Source organism: Zootoca vivipara, chromosome 5, assembly GCF_965207765.1.
Source record: "Zootoca vivipara chromosome 5, rZooViv2.hap1.1, whole genome shotgun sequence".
Taxonomy (NCBI): domain Eukaryota; kingdom Metazoa; phylum Chordata; class Lepidosauria; order Squamata; family Lacertidae; genus Zootoca; species Zootoca vivipara.
In genome coordinates, this window is record NC_142588.1 from 43,192,493 (window position 1) to 43,213,843 (window position 21,351).

General features: G+C 44.0%; 1 protein-coding gene across 33 annotated transcripts in view; it reads right to left on the reverse strand.

The window, feature by feature from the left end:
• Positions 1–21,351, reverse strand: part of TACC2 (transforming acidic coiled-coil containing protein 2) — a 173,719-nt gene that overhangs the window by 79,643 nt on the left and 72,725 nt on the right. For 27 of the 33 annotated variants that reach the window (XM_088670478.1, XM_088670475.1, XM_088670477.1 and 24 more), the window contains one exon: positions 10,791–10,931. The exons of the other annotated variants lie outside the window; for them this stretch is intronic. In XM_088670478.1, coding sequence (XP_088526604.1) covers positions 10,791–10,931 — 141 coding nt within the window. The remainder of the gene's footprint in view (positions 1–10,790; positions 10,932–21,351) is intronic. 33 annotated transcript variants of the gene reach the window in all.

Here is a 21,351-nt window from a genome sequence, read left to right on the forward strand (position 1 = left end):
CGTGTCCGACTCTTCGTGACCCCATGGACCATAGCACGCCAGGCACTCCTGTCTTCCACTGCCTCCCGCAGTTTGGTCAAACTCATGTTGGTAGCTTCGAGAACACTGTCCAACCATCTTGTCCTCTGACGTCCCCTTCTCCTAGTGCCCTCAATCTTTCCCAACATCAGGGTCTTTTCCAAGGATTCTTCTCTTCTCATGAGGTGGCCAAAGTATTGGAGCCTCAGCTTCACGATCTGTCCTTCCAGGGAGCACTCAGGGCTGATTTCCCTAAGAATGGATAGGTTTGATCTTCTTGCAGTCCATGGGACTCTCAAGAGTCTCCTCCAGCACCATAATTCAAAAGCATCAATTCTTCGGCGATCAGCCTTCTTTATGGTCCAGCTCTCACTTCCATACATCACTACTGGGAAAACCATAGCTTTAACTATACGGACCTTTGTCGGCAAGGTGATGTCTCTGCTTTTTAAGATGCTGTCTAGGTTTGTCATTGCTTTTCTCCCAAGAAGCAGGCGTCTTTTAATTTCGTGACTGCTGTCACCATCTGCAGTGATCAAGGAGCCCAAGAAGGTAAAATCTCTCACTGCCTCCATTTCTTCCCCTTCTATTTGCCAGGAGGTGATGGGACCAGTGGCCATGATCTTGGTTTTTTTGATGTTGAGCTTCAGACCATAATTTGCGCTCTCCTCTTTCACCCTCATTAAAAGGTTCTTTAATTCCTCCTCGCTTTCTGCCATCAAGGTTGTGTCATCTGCATATCTGAGGTTGTTGATATTTCTTCCGGCAATCTTAATTCCGGCTTGGGATTCATCTAGTCCAGCCTTTCGCATGATGAATTCTGCATATAAGTTAAATAAGCAGGGAGACAATATACAACCTTGTCGTACTCCTTTCCCAATTTTGAACCACTCAGTTGTTCCATATCCAGTTCTAACTGTAGCTTCTTGTCCCACATAGAGATTTCTCAGGAGACAGATGAGGTGATCAGGCACTCCCATTTCTTTAAGAACTTGCCATAGTTTGCTGTGGTCGACACAGTCAAAGGCTTTTGCATAGTCAATGAAGCAGAAGTAGACGTTTTTCTGGAACTCTCTAGCTTTCTCCATAATCCAGCGCATGTTTGCTATTTGGTCTCTGGTTCCTCTGCCCTTTCGAAATCCAGCTTGCACTTCTGGGAGTTCTCGGTCCACATACTGCCTAAGCCTGCCTTGTAGAATTTTAAGCATAACCTTGCTAGCGTGTGAAATGAGCGCAATTGTGCGGTAGTTGGAGCATTCTTTGGCACTGCCCTTCTTTGGAATTGGGATGTAGACTGATCTTCTCCAATCCTCTGGCCATTGCTGAGTTTTCCAAACTTGTTGGCATATTGGGTGTAGCACCTTAACGGCATCATCTTTTAAAATTTTAAATAGTTCAGCTGGAATATCATCACTTCCACTGGCCTTGTTATTAGCAGTGCTTTCTAAGGCCCATTTGACTTCACTCTCCAAGATGTCTGGCTCAAGGTCAGCAACCACACTACCTGGGGTGTACGAAACCTCCATGTCTTTCTGGTATAATTCCTCTGTGTATTCTTGCCACCTCTTCTTGATGTCTTCTGCTTCTGTTAGGTCCTTACCACTTTTGTCCTTGATTATGGTAATCTTTGTACGAAATGTTCCTTTCATATCTCCAATTTTCTTGAACAGATCTCTGGTTTTCCCCATTCTATTGTTTTCCTCTATTTCTTTGCATTGCTCATTTAAGAAGACCCTCTTGTCTCTCCTTGCTGTTTTTTGGAAATCTGCATTCAGTTTCCTGTATCTTTCCCTATCTCCCTTGCATTTTGCTTGCCTCCTCTCCTCCGCTATTTGTAAGGCCTCGTTGGACAGCCATTTTGCTTTCTTGCATTTCCTTTTCCTTGGGATGGTTTTCGTTGCTGCTTCCTGTATAATGTTACGAGCCTCCATCCATAGTTCTTCAGGCACTCTGTCCACGAAATCTAAATCCTTAAACCTGTTCCTCACTTCCACTGTGTATTAATAAGGGATTTGATTCAGATTGTATCTTACTGGCCCAGTGGTTTTTCCTACTTTCTTCAGTTTAAGCTGGAATTTTGCTATAAGAAGCTGATGATCTGAGTTACAGTCAGCTCCAGGTCTTGTTTTTGCTGATTGTATAGAGCTTCTCCATCTTTGGCTGCAGAGAATATAATCAATCTGATTTCGATGCTGCCCATTTGGTGATATCCATGTGTAAAGTCGTCTCTTGTGTTGTTGGAAGAGTGTGTTTGTGATGACCAGCTTGTTCTCTTGACAGAACTCTATTAGCCTTTGCCCTGCTTCATTTTGAACCCCCAGGCCAAACTTGCCAGTTGTTCCTTTTATCTCTTGATTCCCTACTTTAGCATTCCAATCCCCTGTAATGAGAAGAACATCCTTCTTTGGTGTCATTTCTAGAAGGTGTTGTAGGTCTTCATAGAATTGGTCAATTTCACTTTCTTCAGCTCCGGTAGTTGGTGCATAAACTTGGATTACTGTGATGTTAAAAGGTCTGCCTTGGATTCGTATCGAGATCATTCTGTCATTTTTTAGATTGCATCCCATTACAGCTTTTGCCACTCTTTTGTTGACTATGAGGGCCACTCCATTTCTACTACAGGATTCCTGCCCACAGTAGTAGATACGATAGTCACCCGAACTGAATTCGCCCATTCCCTTCCATTTTAGTTCACTGATGCCCAGGATGTCGATATTTATTCTTGTCATCTCATTTTTGACCACATCCAGCTTACCTCCACTCATGGTTCTTACATTCCAGGTTCCTATGCAATATTTTTCTTTACAGCATCGGACTTTCCTTTCGCTTCCAGGCATATCCGCAACTGAGCATCCTTTCGGCTTTGGCCCAGCCGCTTCATCAGCTCTGAATCTACTACCAGCAGCCTTACCCTCTGCTCTAAGTCACTCAAAGAGCTTCATTTCTCCATGATAAAAACAAAGAGCATTGCTAAAAATGTTAAGAGTGGCAATAAGGGATGCCAAACACTGTACAAGAAATTATTGACCAGTGCTGTTGCCCTATTCAGCACCACTACTGTTTAGTGGTATTTTTAAACCTCGCTAATTAATCAGGGTCATTAACAAAAGAAGATGCCTCTGCACACAAAAACTATCAAGCCTTCTGCTATTGAATACCAGGAAAGAGTGTCATACCATTACTGATATGGAGTTGAGACTAGAGACAGAAACCCCAATTATTCAAGGCATCCTTTTGTACCTTTCCGTTCTCTTTAACTTTTGATTATTCCCTTGACATGGTGAAAAGGAAAGGGGGGGAAATCGATGTGATTTTTGGAGTTAAGTCTTTGGGGTAATCATTGTGCAAACAAGAAATAAAAAATGAAATAAACAAGAAATTATGCAAACAAGAAATAAAAATGTGAATGAAAGTGCATTTAAGATTTCTTTGTTGCTAGTTAGATCGTTTGGCTGTATTCTGAGTTTTGCTACACATAGGAGGAAGGATGTTTTATTGTTTCATTAAATTGGATTGGTGAAGACCAGGGATTAAGAGGATTGTTCCAACATTGCTGGAGAACTTTTTATGGCTACCAGAGGCCCAGTATTTCAAAAGGATATATGATCATTCAGATTGCTTTCCCAATTCCAGCATTTATCTGAAACGGAGACCTCACAGCTGTTGCACTACACTATGCAAAAAGAAATGAGTGGACTTTACAAGCCAGTTTCCCAGAAGAGGGAATATTAACTGCGCTGACATAGTATCTTCTGCTAAGATCACTAGCTCAACATCCTTGCCTATTTCCCATGGAGTTTCTTTTCTTCAAGAAAGTCCACGATCCTTGATTCAGTGGTGTGTGGGGAGAGATGTCGTTTTGGACACATGATCACCATGACAGTTTCTTAGTGGTATATTACTTGAAGTGTGTTACCAGAAATGAGTGCTTCAAAAACGCTACAATATGTCTGGTTACAGGTAGGTAGCCGTGTTGGTCTGGATCGAAGTAAAATAAAAAAATTCCTTCAGTAGCACCTTAAAGACCAACTAAGTTTTTATTTTGGTATGAGCTTTCGTGTGCATGCACACTTCTTCAGATACTCATACCAAAATAAAAACTTAGTTGGTCTTTAAGGTGCTACTGAAGGAATTTTTTTATTTTACTTCGATCCAGACCAACACGGCTACCTACCTGTAACCAGAACTATGGAAGGCACCACATTGAGCCGCATGAAATGGAAGTCCATCAACCTCACCAGGTATCTGAAGAAGTGTGCATGCACACGAAAGCTCATACCAAAATAAAAACTTAGTTGGTCTTTAAGGTGCTACTGAAGGAATTTTTTTATTTTGCTACAATATGTGCACAACTATAGCTGCCATAAGTCCAGGAAAGGGGCTAAATCCATAGTTTCTGTTTGCATGCAATGTCAAACTTATAAAATGTTCATGTACGCATGTGTGTGCACATGATGATGATAATTATATTATTATTAAGTCTATATACCTCTTGATTGCCAAGCTGGCTTCTAAGTGGTTTACAAGTATAGATCAATTACAGAAAATACAAACACACACAATTAAAATAATTTCAATAAGATATTAAAATAAATTTCCACAATTCACAAAAGACATGAGCAAAATCAGCAATTTAAACCATTCAAGCTGGAAATTCAAAGCAAGGGAATGCTTGTCTAAATAGCTCTGTCTCCAAGAGCCAGCAGAATGCCCATACTGATGAGGACTCTCGTATTTCAGCAAGGACAAGTTTCCACAACACTGGTGCCACCATTGGGGGCGAGGAATCCTGTCTCTGGGTTACCACAAACAGATAATAATCAGCTGACGAGAAAGGAACCAGGTTCCATTTGTTGATCTTAATGTCCTTATGAGACAACCTTTTAAAATAAGAATGTTCTCTTCTGACAGGCATCCCTATCATTTATTTCATGATTTATACATGTAACCAAATGTGGCTTCGCACACATGTGTATGCATGAAAAAAGACATGCGTTTCTCACAGCTCCTCTCAGTGCACAACTATGGAAGTTCTAGAGTTAAGCAAACCTGTAGCAGTATGTTGGAAAAGTACGTATAATCCTGAAAAGAAACTGACCCAACTGGACAAATAGCATAATAGAATCTTAGAATTGTACAGCTGAAAGGGACCCTGAGGGTCATTTAGTCCAACCTCCTGCAATGCAGGAATGTCAACTAGATCATATATGACAGATGACCATCCAATCTCTGCTTAAAAACCTGGATGAAGGTGGCAACGCTTTTCTATATATATCCATCAGACAGATCAAGCCTGCAGACAGAAATAAGGGATTGCCTGGTCAACACACCCCACCCAGACCCATATCTGGCAGAGCCCATTTAAAATAAAAGTTACAGCTTCTACGGACACAAACCATTAATGTAACTCTCTTTCACACTAATGCAAGAGTCACAAAGGCAAAGCTCTTTGGGGATGGGACACCTGCCTCTAAGTCTCATGTAAAAAAAAAACCACTACCACTATACTTAATATATGACTACAAAATGTCTTCAGAATACAAAATAGTTTGCAAAAGGTTATCCCATTCACATGCCAGATTGCCCTAGTTACAAATGGCTCTAAATGTGAGACATCTACTTTCTATGCAATTACTTTGAATTGCTTATCTGACAGGATGGGGAGCACTTTCACATTTTTTCGGCGAATTGCGGAATCTTTACCAGACAACTTTGATTATAGTGGCAAATAATCATTAGGCAGTAACATATTTGCTTTTCATGAGAGTGTACAAATGTTATTTGATATTTTCACCCTTTGGGAAATCCCAGTGGGGGAAACTACACACACACACACACACACACACAGACACACACACACACACACACGGGGGGAGAGAGAGGGGATTTCATGATCATCAGTAACAATCTGGCTCAAGAAAGAATGCCTACCAATATTTCTCTTCATTGAAAAGGAAATTATTACTGGCATGGCTCTTATCTCACTGAGATCTTGTAGGACCTCCAATTAGAGAGAGAGAAGGATGCTGACTGTGCCCTCTCTCTCCTTGCACTTTCTATATTTGCATCCTCGTATTTTTTCATTCTGCAATTACGGTACTACGGTAATCTATCAACACTGAGGGGGCCAGGCCCCCTGCCAACAGATACTGAGGGGTCGAAGGCACCTAGGCCCCCTGGACCTGGCATGACTGGAGGTGGGGGTGGGCTGAGAGAGAGCATTCTCTGTGGCAGCTCCTAGCTGCAGGACCGCCTCCCCACAGAGGTACGTCTCATAACTTCACTACACCAATTTCGGCAAATGCTGAAGACACACCTTTTTACCCTTACCTGTGTGTTTTTAGGGTTGATCCTATTTTTGTGATTGTAAGTTGTTTTGAACTTCTTTTAATATTGTATTTTAAATTGCTGTAACCTGTCCAGGGACCTTAGGATGAAGGGTGGGTAATAAAAATAAAATAAAATAATAAATAATATAGCAGCAAAATATCTCAGGCCAGCCCTATGTAGTTTTGTCCCTTTCCTGTCTTATTTGAGAATGTGGTGACAAAGCGATGGTTTCTAAAATACCATACATGAATACAAATATTAAGAAAATGCAGGGGTTCCTTCAGGCCTAAATGGCTGTGCAACATACAAAAGCTCAACAAAACATTTAATCCTGCCACCACTTTCGAGATCATCATACCCTTTTTCTCCTGCCTACTTGTATGCTTTAGATCACATGGGGGGGGGCGGAGAGAACGAAATCCAGAGCAATACACAGCAATCTCTCCAGAAAGGCACTTGTGTACAGGACAGAGTATTAGCACTAAGTGCTTGGAAATACGGATCAATTCCCTTTAGAAAAACGGCACTGGCAATGAATCCAATAGAACCCCCCATGAGGCTGTTGCACTCTTCCCGCTAATGTAGAGCAACATTAAGCACAACATGACCAAGGACAAGCCACTGGTGTTTTCGGTCTGCTACAGCGCATTTCAGGGGACAGTTTTAACGCATGCTTCACATAGTCTACATCATTTATGTAGCCCTGAGATATCTGACCTCCTGCTGCTATTCGACGAATTGGAAGCAATGACAACCTATCACTTTTTTTAATGTGCCATTTCCATTTCTGCTAATTGATGCATGATAGATGCATGCATTTCTTGCAGATTCTGGCAACACACAGGGCAGTTGTCACAAGCCGCCAGCTTGAATTGGTGGGGTGGAAGAAGACATGTCCTCCAGGGAATGCATGGCTCAATATTCTCCATTCCACCGTGTGACCTTTCCATTAATAGGGGTGCGAATTCATAAGTCACATAGCAGTTAATCAGCATCAACACTGATGTTCTCTCTCTCTTTTTTTGCACCTGACAGAGACTTGAGCATGTGTCTCATTTCAGCCTGGTTAAAGGGAAAATTATAGTCAAAGCAAAGCCCTTTGATTCCGGATTAGAAAATCTTTCAACACATCCTGATTCATAGCTGGCTTTTGTGATCACAGAAAACATCTGGACAAGGGTTCCATGGAACCAAAATGAATGGCCATGTCAGCAACTGATGTGATGTAATGTAATGCTGAGCATGTTTGGGTTATAATTTGTACTCTTTGTTAGCTAAAATGATTTAGGGCTGGGGGGGGAGTCGATTTCAGTGAAATTTATTCCAGGTGGCATATATAAATAAGGGTAACAATTACAGATTTCAGTTGTTAATTGATTGCTAAACAATTAAAGTATGTTTTTGGTTGTTTTTAGTTTGACATCAGGCTTCGAAGGTTGCAATCCTAACCGCTGGTTTATGCCACTGGCCACTGCCAGTTGGCACAGATGGGAGGCTCGGCCATGAAGCCCCCACTGCAGCTCTATAAAGCAAGTCATCGCAAGGGGGAAGGGGAGCTGGGCCAACTGTTTAGGGAAGTTTTTAATGTTTGATGCTGTACTGTTTTTAATATTCGGTTGGAAGCCACCCAGAGTGGCTGGGGAAACCCAGCCACATGGGCGGGGTATAATAATAATAATAATAATATATTATTATTATTATTATTATTATTATTATTATTATTATTATTAGGATCTGCTACATCCTAAAAGTTCAGTTTCTAGAGAGAGTCTCAATTTAGGTCCCGCTTCTGCAGCAGTCTGGACTTGGCATAGCAAACAAACCATCTTAAAAAAAAAAACCCAAAACTTCTGCTCCGTTCTGCCCTGCTGCTCCCCAGTTAGAGTTGCGATTGCTCTGCTCATAGGTTTTTCACAGTATTAACTGTGAAATATGGGGTTGCTATTTTTTTAGCACATCAAACAGTTTATTAGTTATTAAACTGAAATAGCTTCACTATGGACAAGAAAACTCTTCTTTAGCATTTTTCTTTCCCGCAATCTCTGCAGCAGTAATACTATCTATTGCAGTAATGCAGGGGTGTCAAACTCAAATTCATCGGGGGCCGCATCAGCAGTTTGATCACCCTCAAAGGGCCGGTTGTGTCTGTAGGACTATGTGTCCACTCTTTATTATCATAATTTATTGTCACTGCATTCATTTATTACTGTTTTTTGTAATAATGTAAGCTCATTCCCGCCCCCACGCGGATCACATTCCTGCGTTGTGGTGCGTGTGTGGGAGGGGATGTAAACAAGGGGAATTTGAACAAAAGGTGGGGATCGACGGCTTCCGGGGGGGGGGGGCTCAACTAATCCTTCGGCAGGAAGGAGAAAGCCACTGCTGGGATTAAAAACCTGCAGATGGAAACAGAGCTTCCCTCTCCCGCCCTGCGCATACCCAAACCCCGCTAGGCAGGATGCCACACGCTGCAACCCACCCCATGCTTTGGAGAGGGGCAGGAACATGTGGCGCAGCGCCAACTCCCTGCTTTGCTTTTGCATTTCCCGAGGAGGAAGGCGGCGGCAGCCCCAGCGGACATGCATCTTCGCCTCAGAGCTACTCTTCCCCCCACCCGAGCTGTTGTCGTCTTCGCCGCCGCCTCTCCCTACCGGGACTGCAGGCAGAGGAGGCTTGAAAACCTCCCCCCCCAAAAAAAATTCCCCTCCCACCTACTCAAACCGTGAGGCGACTCCATCTGGAGCCCTACATCACGAGGGGCTGAGAGAAGGCGGCGGCAGAGCGGGAAGAGCAGGAACCCATGCCGTCGTCGCCGCCTCCCTCCTGGCCGCCCCCCGGGGAGCAGCTCTGCCGGAACTGAGAAGCCAAAGGGCGGCTCGGGGTGGGGGGCAGAGCAAAAGCCAGGCACCCTCCCGAGTGTCTATGAGGAGAAAACGGGGGAAGAGGGAAGAGAAACCCGGCTCCATCAAGAGAGCGGCTGTTGCGCTTCGCCTACTTCCCCCTCAGGCTCACTCCGCGTCCCTTTTGCCCGCTCGCTCGCCCACCTCCCGGATGCAGCCGAGGAGAGGAAGGGAAGCGGCGGGCGGCGGCTCCCCAGTGCCGCCTCACTCGCTCTCGGAGACAACAGCAAAGCCCACCCCCCCAAAAAAAAATCCAGCGCTGCTCCGTCCCGGCACCAACTTTGCCGGCGGCGCCTGTAGGGCTTTCCTACCTCCTCGGCGGGCTTCCTCCTCCTCCTCCTGCATCTCACTTCCCCGTCTGGCCGCTGTGCCACCGCCTCCCTCAGCTTCATTCGAAATTGAAATTCCCTGGCCAAGGCCGTCAGCGCGGCTCCAGCGCCCCGGCCTCCGCCTGCAGCCCCGCCCCCGTTTTTGACCCTCGGCCAATCGCAGGCTCCAGAACTACTGTCGGCGGTTACTGTCGGCAGCGGCTACACGGGCCACATGACGAGGTCTGGTGGGCCGGATTAGGCCCCCGGGCCTTGTGTTTGACACCCGTGCAGTAATGCAACAGAATCAAAATAATAACAAAACAAACAAGTTCAAATTCTATCAAGGTTTGCAATCATACAATCTTAGCAGTGCATTTACTGCACATGAACGGACTACAATCATATTCTGTTCCCTTTCTTCTTATTGCTAGAAGGAAGCCCGTAGCAATTTAATCCCACAATACAAACCATCTGTTTGGAAACAAACTTGTAGGAAACTTCATCTTTATTTTTCTTTTTATTCAAGTTTGGCAGAGGAGAAGGTATCCAGGGCGCTTGTGAAACCAGCATGATTTCCTTCGGTCTCAGACCCATTGCTTAACATTTGCACCAAAGTTAACAAGCTTTAGTCAAACTGTCTGCCATCTACATCTATTAAAATGCATATGATTGTTAAGCACTGGCTATCATCTTGAGAAGGAGAATTCATTTCTCTGCAGTTGGCCAGCCAGAATACCGTTCAATATCTCAAATAAGAACACAGTGGTACCTTGGGTTAAGAACTTAATTCGTTCTGGAGGTCCGTTCTTAACCAGAAACTGTTCTTAACCTGAGGTACCACTTTAGCTAATGGGGCCCCCCCGCTGCCGCCGCAGCGCGATTTCTGTTCTCATCCTGAAGCAAAGTTCTTAACCCGAGGTACTATTTCTGGGTTAGCAGAGTCTGTAACCTGAAGCGTCTGTAACCCGAGGTACCACTGTACAAATAAGAATCCTCCTATCGGCGCAGCAATCAGACTGCTGGTACATTTGCAAAGCTAAGCAGGGTCCAGGATAGATTCAAATTGGATGGAGAACCACCTGTTGAGATCCCTGCATTGCAGGGGGTTGGACTAGATGACGCTTCCAACTCTACAGTTCTATGCTACATGCCAACATTTGCAAGACAAGACACACACACAAACAAACAAAGATTGGCTAAAGAAATCTCTGCCTCAAGAGCTGTACAATACCTCTTGATTTCTTCTGTCAGGCTTCTGCTCTCTTGGACAGGCTGCTCTGCATTGGTAGCTGGTTCAGAAGTCAAGGAGCTTAGGTCAGGAACAGATGTGCTGGGACTATTAGTCTCTTGGCAACCACCAGGCTGGGAAATGCTGCAAATTAATTAGTCATTACTGTATTATAATAATAAAAACACAGTAACATATGTAAAACATAATAAGTGCACATATGTTTTCAACTCTACGGGATAATGCCAGAGAGGCTAGATTAACATTGATTCCCATGGTTGGCACCCAGTGGAAAGCCTAAGCCTGATGCAGCTAACTAAACAGATGGTGACCTAAACAGAAACTTTACATTTATTTCTATCCCACTTAAATGTGTGTGTGTGTGTGTGTGTGTGTGTGTGTGTATGTGTGTGTGTGTCTCACTGTACAATGTGAAACAAAACCAATGGCACACACACAAACTCAACCCTCATGATTAGAAACAATCAGTATAAATGTATTATCTCAGTTTTCTTTATGAAATAAACTCATGACAGCTTACAGAAATAACAATAAGCAAAATACAACATTCAGTTTATGATAAAAACAGCCCATATTATTTAAGTTACTCTCATATACAACTGTAGAATAATAATAATAATAATAATAATAATAATAATAATTTATTATTTATACCCTGCCCATCTGGCCGGGTCTCCCCAGCCACTCTGGGCGGCTTCCAAGAGAAGAATAAAACACAATAATCTATTAAACATTAAAAGCCTCCCTGAACAGGGCTGCCTTCAGATGATTTCAATAGGAATTGCTATATACTTTATTATTGTTGCATTTTTGGATTATAAACCATATTGAGTTCCATTGAAAATTAGATGGTCTTAGCACTACACCTGAATGGCTGCTGTAGGGTACAAGAGAAATCAGCAAGAATGCACTCCTGCTGTCTATTTCTTGGTACAGGTCATGGATCAGAGCAACCAAGGCATTTTCAGTCTCAACATCCAGGCAGCTCCCAAACTGCAAAGGTTCTAAATAATCAGTTTCATCCAGAAACACTTGGACTTAAGCTGTTACTAAAAGTTCTGACATACTGCCCATAATTTTAACTGGGTGATAGTCAACTAAATTTTACTCATACTAGGACAGCTGAAATTAATTAACTTGATTCACATAGGTCCATTAATTTCAACAGGTCTGCTTTGAGTAAAACTTTGTTGACTGCCACCCCAGGATCCTAAGTAGTGTCACAACTGTCTGTTTAAAAGCAGCAAGAATGACAACCTCTCTGAAGGAGGCACGAAGTATTTCTGACACACACTGAGTTGTAGTTAGACATGATGCACCAGGGTCAAAAACACAAGTGGTATCCCAGTCCTGCAAAAAGGTTATCCACATCCTCAGGCTGAAAAAGAAAAGGTACTCACAAAAGCCGACCAGATGGTACCATAGTCACATCTGACTCTAGTAACTGTGATGTCCGGGGAGGGGGGCAATTTATCTGTACAACATACTGCTAATTCTTCATAGAGGGCTACTGAGGATTATGCTAATTACCTGTCAGGAGTCAGAGTCAGGTGAAGGTCAGCAATAAAAAAAATCACTGGTCAGTGAAGCTAACTCTTTATTCAAAGAAATCAAAACAATAAAGGCCTAGTGATCCCACCAACTCTTCCCAGTAGGTCTTGTCCCAATGAGAAAGTTGTGAGGACTGAAGGTCCCCACATTCCCACAGCTGCCTAAGTCCCCTCCTCTCCAGGGTTTTCTCCAAGCAATTGGAGACTACGTCTTCATGCAACCGATTTCACTTCTCTGCATGTTCTGGGAGACAAGGGGAGAGGGGAGCTGGCTGCACCAGGAGGGAGATACTCCCTGGATTCTGCAGCAGCCTGTTTCCTCTCTGTCTCCTGGTGCCCCTCCTCTCCAGCCTCTGAACCAGGACTGCTCTCTGCCCCAGCCTCTTCCTGTTCACTAAACCCTGTTGCCTCTTCAGCTTCTGACACCTGCTCCTCCCAGTCTGCTCCCTTTTCCCTCTCTGACTACTCATCATTGTCTCACTACCATCCCCTGGGCCCTAAGCCTTCTTCCCCTGAGGGTTCCCTTGGGAGTTACCTAGCTGGTGCCTCCCATCACTCCTCTGCCAGTCTATGACATTACCTTTCCGGTGAAAGGTGTGCCATCATTAAAGAAAGCTCAACTGGCCAACACTGCATCTGCACAAAACTGTCAGAAAAAACCTTTCCCACTGCTACCAGTATCACCATATAGACTCTTGCCCAGTCTTCCCCAATCTAGTGCCCTCCAGATGCTCCGGCTCACAACTTGAGCTGTTGACTCAAGTATTTCATTGTCCTAAGCCAGGGGTCCGCAGACTTACCGGCGTTTGGGCCGGTTCCCACCGCGCCGATCGTGCGGCGGGCCAGAGGACGGGGGAGTGTGCGTCTGTGCGGGCCGGTGGGCGGGGGAGTGTGTGCCCGTGAGCATGCGCACGGGCGCTTACTGGCGCGACGGCGCGCTTCCAGGGTGGAAAAAGTGCCGAAAATCTGTTGTGCGCATGCGTATGGGCCTCCCCCGACCCGGAAGTGCACCAGAAATGACCTCTTCCGGGTCGGGAGAGGCCCATACGCATGCGCACAAAGGATTTTCGGCGCTTTTTTCCTGACCCGGAAGAGCGCTGCCGCACTGCGAGCCGTAAGAGCGGGCAGCGGGCGTCGTCGCGGGCCGGATTGGCAGGCCAATTGGGCCGCATCCGGCCCCCGGGCCGTAGTCTGGGGACCCCTGACCTAAGCAATTTAATAAACCAGGCAGTTGCACCAATTGCCCAATTTTGGTGAGGATATCTGGAAGTGATCTGTTGCACAGGACATATTCTCATTCCAGAGTGTAACCAGACCATTGACAGAATTGACACTTAAATATATATACCCTGTTTCCCCTATTTTAAGATGTAGCGATAAAATAAGCCATAGCAGGATTTTTAAGCATTCAAGGAATATGAGCCATACCCCCAAAATAAGGCATTGTGATAGGCGCAGCAGCAATGCTGGCCGTGGCAGGAGGAAAAAAATAAGACATCCCCTGAAAATAAGCCATAGTGTGTGTGTTTTTGGAGGACAAATAAATATAAGACGGTGTCTTATTTTCAGAGAAACAAAGTATATATTGGGGGGGAGCGGGCTTCTATTTTGTGGGCTGCTGGCTACCCCAAATTTCTCAAGGGCAAAGGTTTATGGATCCTGATGGATTCCTCATGTCTTTCACACTGTTTCCCACAGATATCCAGAAAACAAGAGTTTGAATGAATATGGATTCTTTATTGAGCAGAGTCAACTATATTAAGAAGATGCTAACATCTGAATAATTTTAAATGATGGCAATTCTTCTAACACTTCTCCAAATGACCGTGGGATTCATTGTTCTACCTACGGTTCCCTGTTCCATATGTACAAGGGAAAACAAAGTTTTTCATGTTTAAGTACAAGACAGAAAATGGAGTGCCCTGTAAATGAGGCTTTATAGGTATATTTTGATACTTCAATTTGCAAGAATCAAAAGTGTGAAAATGCCTCTATTTGTAGGTCAATGAACAGGTGAGTCCAGGTGGATAGAACGATGTGCATGCATTTTTTGTTATAGGAGTGCCCTCTATTGATCAGAGAGCAAACATCACCCTGTTGATAATTTGTAGTCTGGTCATTGCAGCAGTTGTGGAAGGCTGAGTGACAGCAAAAAAAACAAAAAAGAAGGAACCACAGGAAACCACCATCAAATGGGTAAACAGAACAATCCTCTTCCACTTAGCTTAAGAGCAAACACTCTGAAGAGAAATGTGCTGTGACAAATATGGCATTCAAACATGGGTCAATTCCAGAGGGGAAATAGAAGAAGAAGAAGAAGAAGAAGAAGAAGAAGAAGAAGAAGAAGAAGAAGAAGAAGAAGAAGAAGAAGAAGAAGAAGAAGAAGAAGAAGAAGAAGAAGAAGAAGGGCATTTATTTTGTGGCACCATCAGGAGTTTTGCCTGATGGAATGAGCCAGTCTAGAGCAAACTTTGTTTGCCTGACATTACAAATCATCTAGGAATTTGAAATGGGGGTGAGAGCGGGGCATGGGAAGAAGCCTATTTAATTCTTTTCAGGACTCCAAACTGTCAGCACCATGATTTATGTTCCGGAAGGGACATGTGAAGTTGATAATGTGCATACTCCTTTTAAAAATTCAAAACACTGCACCAGCACATATGGCACGTATAAATCAACCCATGAACAAAAACCCAGCTTGTTTTGCTCTCTCCATCTCAAGACCACCTGTGCCACACAAATGTTCTACCCAACTCCAAGGGCAAATTGACCATGATTTACTTAGTATATGGGCATTCTGGTCTGCATTGTCCCTGATGGTGATGGGTCATTTGTAACGGATGGTAGAAATATAAAACATATGCAGGTTTGCATATCTGCATACTATTTTCCTTTTGTATAACTGACTATGCACTGAATGTTTATATTTTGAACTAGCATGAAACATTCTTTTATTTATAAGGAAGGCTATGATAGAGGTAAGACTACAGTTTCTCCCTCTCAACCATGGGAGCTAGTAACCTGCTTCTTAAAAAATGAAGAGAGTCTCCAGAGGGCAGAATTACGCTGCAGAGAACAAAAGCCTCTCTGCATGTATGTCAAATATGCAGAAGGAAACAACACATATAGCCCTGTTATCTGATCTGCTATCTATTATAGCAAAGCAGGGAGAGCAGAAGTGCAAAAGGCTGCTATTCAACATCAGAAGGTTTCTCTAAAATATATTTCCTTATTATACACCACAGAAATCAAAGTCTCTTCAGAGTGGGCAAAGTATGCTTTTCTGTAGGTGCCTTTTGAATTCTGGACCTTTAGGTTGTGCTGCAGGCATGGTTTATCTAAACAGGTTTCAGGGATAAAAAACAACTTACATTTTTTGTGTACAAATCTTTTTTAAAGGTTACAAACTAGTGCTTCATGGAGTATCCTTCATCACCAGTGATGTTGCAGGCATTATCCAGCCAGGTGCTTGTGACACTCAAAACAAATCTTCACACCACCACCAAGTTTGATACACTTCAACACAGTGAGATGGTTCAGAACAAAGGCCAAACTATAGCCTGTCACGATTTCCAAACTGATACATTTTGACAAACCCTAGTTATCAAGTGGCCTCACCAGCATCTGAAACTACAATTGGATACAAATTTGCAAATCACAATTTGAAGGAAGTGTGGCTTGAGATTATAGCCTAACCAACAAACCATGGTTTGGGACGTTGCCTCACACTTAGAAGCCACGCTTCAAGCAAGCATCCAGGAATTATTAAGAAAGGAAGCAGGGGAGGGGGGAGAGATTGAAACTGCAGAAACTATGGTTTGCCTATACAGTGTGTCTAACCATTACATGTTTTGAAGTCTGAACTACAGTTTATGTCAAATTGTGGTTGCACTATGTCTGGAAGGGCTGGTTCGGATGTAATGGAAAACATTACATAAGTCACAGAATGCTACAGGCTCGGCCCTCTGTCTCTTTTGGCATGCAAGAGATTAAAAACACCCGTTTTCAATTTTAAACTAACCACAGCTCCCCATTGCATGTGAACTCCAGTTAGCTTCAACAAGAGAGGTTCAAACCATGGGCTTGTTTCACCATCTAAAGTGGCTAAGCAGAGTTTTGATGCAGTAAGAGACTGAGGTTCATATAAAATCAAAAGTGGCAGCTTTTAATGCTTTGCACATTAATGAGGAAGAGATGGAGGGGGGGTGCATGAGCCTGAGGCTCATGGATGTAGCAGGAAGCCACAATTTCCTATTTCATCCAGACCAGAATCTCCAAAACAGTGGCACCTTTTCAAATAAAAATATTTGGATCCAGCTCAGCAAGCAAGAGGAAACTGTGCAGTTGCCATTCGGTAATCTGGAAAGGCCCTAAAATGCAATGAACTCAAGGCATTATTCCTCTCGCTGACCTTTGCTGAACTTATGAATAACCACTAGTATATTTGTTCTCAAGGTATTCATTTCTAGGACCTTGAGGGCATTTCTGAAATCAAGCCCAATGATTAGCTAATGTACATGGTCATACGTATAAGAAACATGCAATTATTCCCTTTACAGTTGCATCCACTGCTTATTTCTTAGTTCCCTTTGGCATTTATTTTCCTTGGCCAAATTTTCCATTGACCTTATATGGTAACAGCATGAAAGATACTGTAAATAGCCATACTGCCGGCTGCATAACACCAACATTACAGCAACTTCAGGCAAGATGTATGAATTCCTAAAATTAAATGATGGGGGACAGATTTTGGAATAACAAGCTGGGCATCAGAAAACCGTCAAGATCTCTGTAACTGAGATTACAGAATGATTCTCCCTCTCTTTTTTTTCTAATTATATGGTATTTTCATTTCCAAAACAGCAGAAATATATGGGGTAAACTATCAAGATGTTGTGGAACATTAACAATAAATACGATTACTGTGACACAAATGTTTGTCAGCAAGGGAGCAGCAAGGAGAGACAGATTTTGTGGCCCAGTGGCATCAGATCAGAACTTACCCAAACTACCGTATATTCCGGCATATAAAATGACTGGGTGTATAAGACGACCCCCAATTTTCAACTTTTCCAGTTAAAATATAGAGTTTGGGATATACTCGCCATATAAGAAATACGACCTGGTGTATAAGACGACCCCCGACGTTTGAGAAGATTTTCCTGGGTTAAAAAGTAGTCTTATACACAGGAATATACAGTACTCCTTTGCTGCAGCCATCTCCAAATTACCATTCAGTTCATATATATAATATAATGTTCTTCTATCAGCAACCAGGTACTGTTTGTTTCCAATATCTTAAAAAAGAAATAGGGCAGCCAGCCATTTTTTTTTAGTCTAAAAAGGTACACAAATCAATGGTGTCACCTAGAAATGAAACTGGACCCACAGCATGCAGATCAAGTTGCTGCATGTGCAGAAAATATTGGAGGGCATTTTGATGTGGAGGATTAAGGGTGAGTGTGCTGGCTCTGCTCTCCTGTCCCTCTTTTGCACCTTTTCACACAGCCCCCCCTGCAATATAGAACCCTGAATTTCTGGGGTCCAGAATCATACTTCAGAAGTTATCTCTCAAAATCACGGAGGGCAATAGCAAGGTGTCAGGGGGACTCCCTACAGGGAGCCTCCCCCCATCATCCTGACCAGCACTTTGCCCAGCGAGAACAGTAGCAGCGGGTCAGGCGGAAGTGGAATGGAGGAGGGAAGGCTTAGCGAGGTATCAGAGCCCCGGCACTGCCCTAGCCAGCAAGTGGAAGAGGGAGCACAGCCACTTCCGGTGCCCGAATTGAGGCGCGCGCCCAAACACAGGGTTAGAGGGCGGCGTTTCGGGGTGCCCAAGCCATTGCCGGATTCTGCGAGTGACTAGGAGGTCATGTTTTCTGTTACCTCTGCACTGTAAATAGTATGCACAATAAAACCCTTAAAGACAGAGCGGCCTAGAGCGCCTTTACTCGGGAGTAGCCGCAACAATCCCCTGACACAAGGCAAGGCCAGCCTTCAACATATGAGGTGTTTTGAATGCCCTGGGGCCACATTGGCTTCTGAGAAACCTTCAAAGGGCCATATGCCACTGGTGGGTGGGGCTAGATGCTAAAGTGGGCGGAGCAAAAATGTAAATTTTACCTAAGTACAGTAGGCTGGTTTCTACACCCTTCCACACTTCTCTCTCTTCCATCCAAACAAACAAGAGGCATTACCAGAATTTGAGGGCACATTCCAGTCGGGGGGGGGGGTTATGTGCAAAGCAGGGCCAGTGAGGGTTATGGGCTGTGGAGAGTTCCCAGCCCTAGACAGGGAGGCCTAGAGGCCTGCATTCAGACCCTTTTCCTGAGGGTCTCCACCACCAGCCAAAGGTATGATACATAAATACATCAGAGCATGCACAGCACAGCCTGGCCGGCTACATGCACACAGCCATGTAAAAAGGGGGATGAGCCAATGGATGGATGAGGGAGGAGGGAGATTCCAATTCCCACTTTCCCTACCAGACTGCTGATTGGCAGGAATGCCCGGATCAAACCAGGGCATCACAAGCACCACACTAGCCTGCATCTGTGAGAATTATGCCTCAGCCCAGATGGATCAGGGAGTTGAGGGTTTCAGGCATCACAAGTTTTGCTGCAGCCAACCAAAGGGCCAAACTATGCACAATGGCAGTGGGTCCATGTGCTTAACTATGGATCAAATGCAAAGGAACATGTTTGCATAACTTTCCTGGAGCCTGGGGTAGTCAACATGGGGCTCTTAGATGCTGCAGGTCTACAGCTCCCATCGTCTCTGGCCATACCTGCCGGGGCTGATGGCAATTGTAGTGTTTGGGTTACCACTAGCCTATGGCTTATCTCCCCACAGTCCTTCCCCTCCAAAGACTTCATTTGTAACCAGGCTCACTTCCAGTATCAGAGCCCTGGCTGGAAGCAAACAGCCTGAGAGAAAGGAGATGCAGGGAGGTACCGGTACTGTACATCATAGGCAGAAATAAAAGCTTTCCAGTCCTCACCTGTATGCCTTGATGCTTCTTAAACCAGAGCCTTCCCCCTACACCCCCCTCTTTCTATGCAGTTGTGACAGAATAAGGTTTAAACATACAAATCTGCAGCTGTCACATCTAAACACAGCTGCTCTTTTGGAAATAAACCTAGTGCACCAACCAATTATGCATAACATCCACACATGGCCTTTTTGATTCATCACTATAAGAAATCTCCTTCAAGCCTCCACATCAAAGAAAAATACTTTAGATGAAAGCAGATTTTGGGGAGGAGAGTCACTTCAAAGGGTTGGTTATAATGCATCATTCTCCTCTGTGTAATTTGGAACAATACCTGAGCAGGAAGCAATGTAGAAAAATTATTCCAGTGAAGCATTGACTCCTGCTAACAGCTATGTTCCCCCAAATCCCTGTTTTTCTACATTCCGTCATACAAATCACTCCAAACTACTCTTGTGGAGAAACATGATTACCAAAATGTATTCCCAAAAAGGAAACAAATGTGGCTTTCCACATGCTAAAACCAATTTGTTTGTAATATATGCACCATTAGCTCATTCTAATCTCACTTCTATATTATGGGTTCACTGGTCTACCTCAGTCAAATCAGTCTCACCTACAAAGAGTAGAGCCATTGTGACAGGTTTCTATGCAAACAAACAGTGATGTGGTTCTAAAGGACCCCACATTCTTTCTATTTTACATGTTGTTGTTGTTTAGTCGTTTAGTCGTGTCCGACTCTTCGTGACCCCATGGACCATAGCACGCCAGGCACTCCTGTCTTCCACTGCCTCCCGCAGTTTGGTCAAACTCATGTTCGTAGCTTCGAGAACACTGTCCAACCATCTTGTCCTCTGACGTCCCCTTCTCCTAGTGCCCTCAATCTTTCCCAACATCAGGGTCTTTTCCAAGGATTCTTCTCTTCTCATGAGGTGGCCAAAGTATTGGAGCCTCAGCTTCACGATCTGTCCTTCCAGGGAGCACTCAGGGCTGATTTCCCTAAGAATGGATAGGTTTGATCTTCTTGCAGTCCATGGGACTCTCAAGAGTCTCCTCCAGCACCATAATTCAAAAGCATCAATTCTTCGGCGATCAGCCTTCTTTATGGTCCAGCTCTCACTTCCATACATCACTACTGGGAAAACCATAGCTTTAACTATACGGACCTTTGTCGGCAAGGTGATGTCTCTGCTTTTTAAGATGCTGTCTAGGTTTGTCATTGCTTTTCTCCCAAGAAGCAGGCGTCTTTTAATTTCGTGACTGCTGTCACCATCTGCAGTGATCAAGGAGCCCAAGAAAGTAAAATCTCTCACTGCCTCCATTTCTTCCCCTTCTATTTGCCAGGAGGTGATGGGACCAGTGGCCATGATCTTGGTTTTTTTGATGTTGAGCTTCAGACCATATTTTGCGCTCTCCTCTTTCACCCTCATTAAAAGGTTCTTTAATTCCTCCTCGCTTTCTGCCATCAAGGTTGTGTCATCTGCATATCTGAGGTTGTTGATATTTCTTCCAGCAATCTTAATTCCGGCTTGGGATTCATCTAGTCCAGCCTTTCGCATGATGAATTCTGCATATAAGTTAAATAAGCAGGGAGACAATATACAACCTTGTCATACTCCTTTCCCAATTTTGAACCAATCAGTTGTTCCATATCCAGTTCTAACTGTAGCTTCTTGTCCCACATAGAGATTTCTCAGGAGACAGATGAGGTGATCAGGCACTCCCATTTCTTTAAGAACTTGCCATAGTTTGCTGTGGTCGACACAGTCAAAGGCTTTTGCATAGTCAATGAAGCAGAAGTAGACGTTTTTCTGGAACTCTCTAGCTTTCTCCATAATCCAGCGCATGTTTGCTATTTGGTCTCTGGTTCCTCTGCCCTTTCGAAATCCAGCTTGCACTTCTGGGAGTTCTCGGTCCACATACTGCCTAAGCCTGCCTTGTAGAATTTTAAGCATAACCTTGCTAGCGTGTGAAATGAGCGCAATTGTGCGGTAGTTGCAGC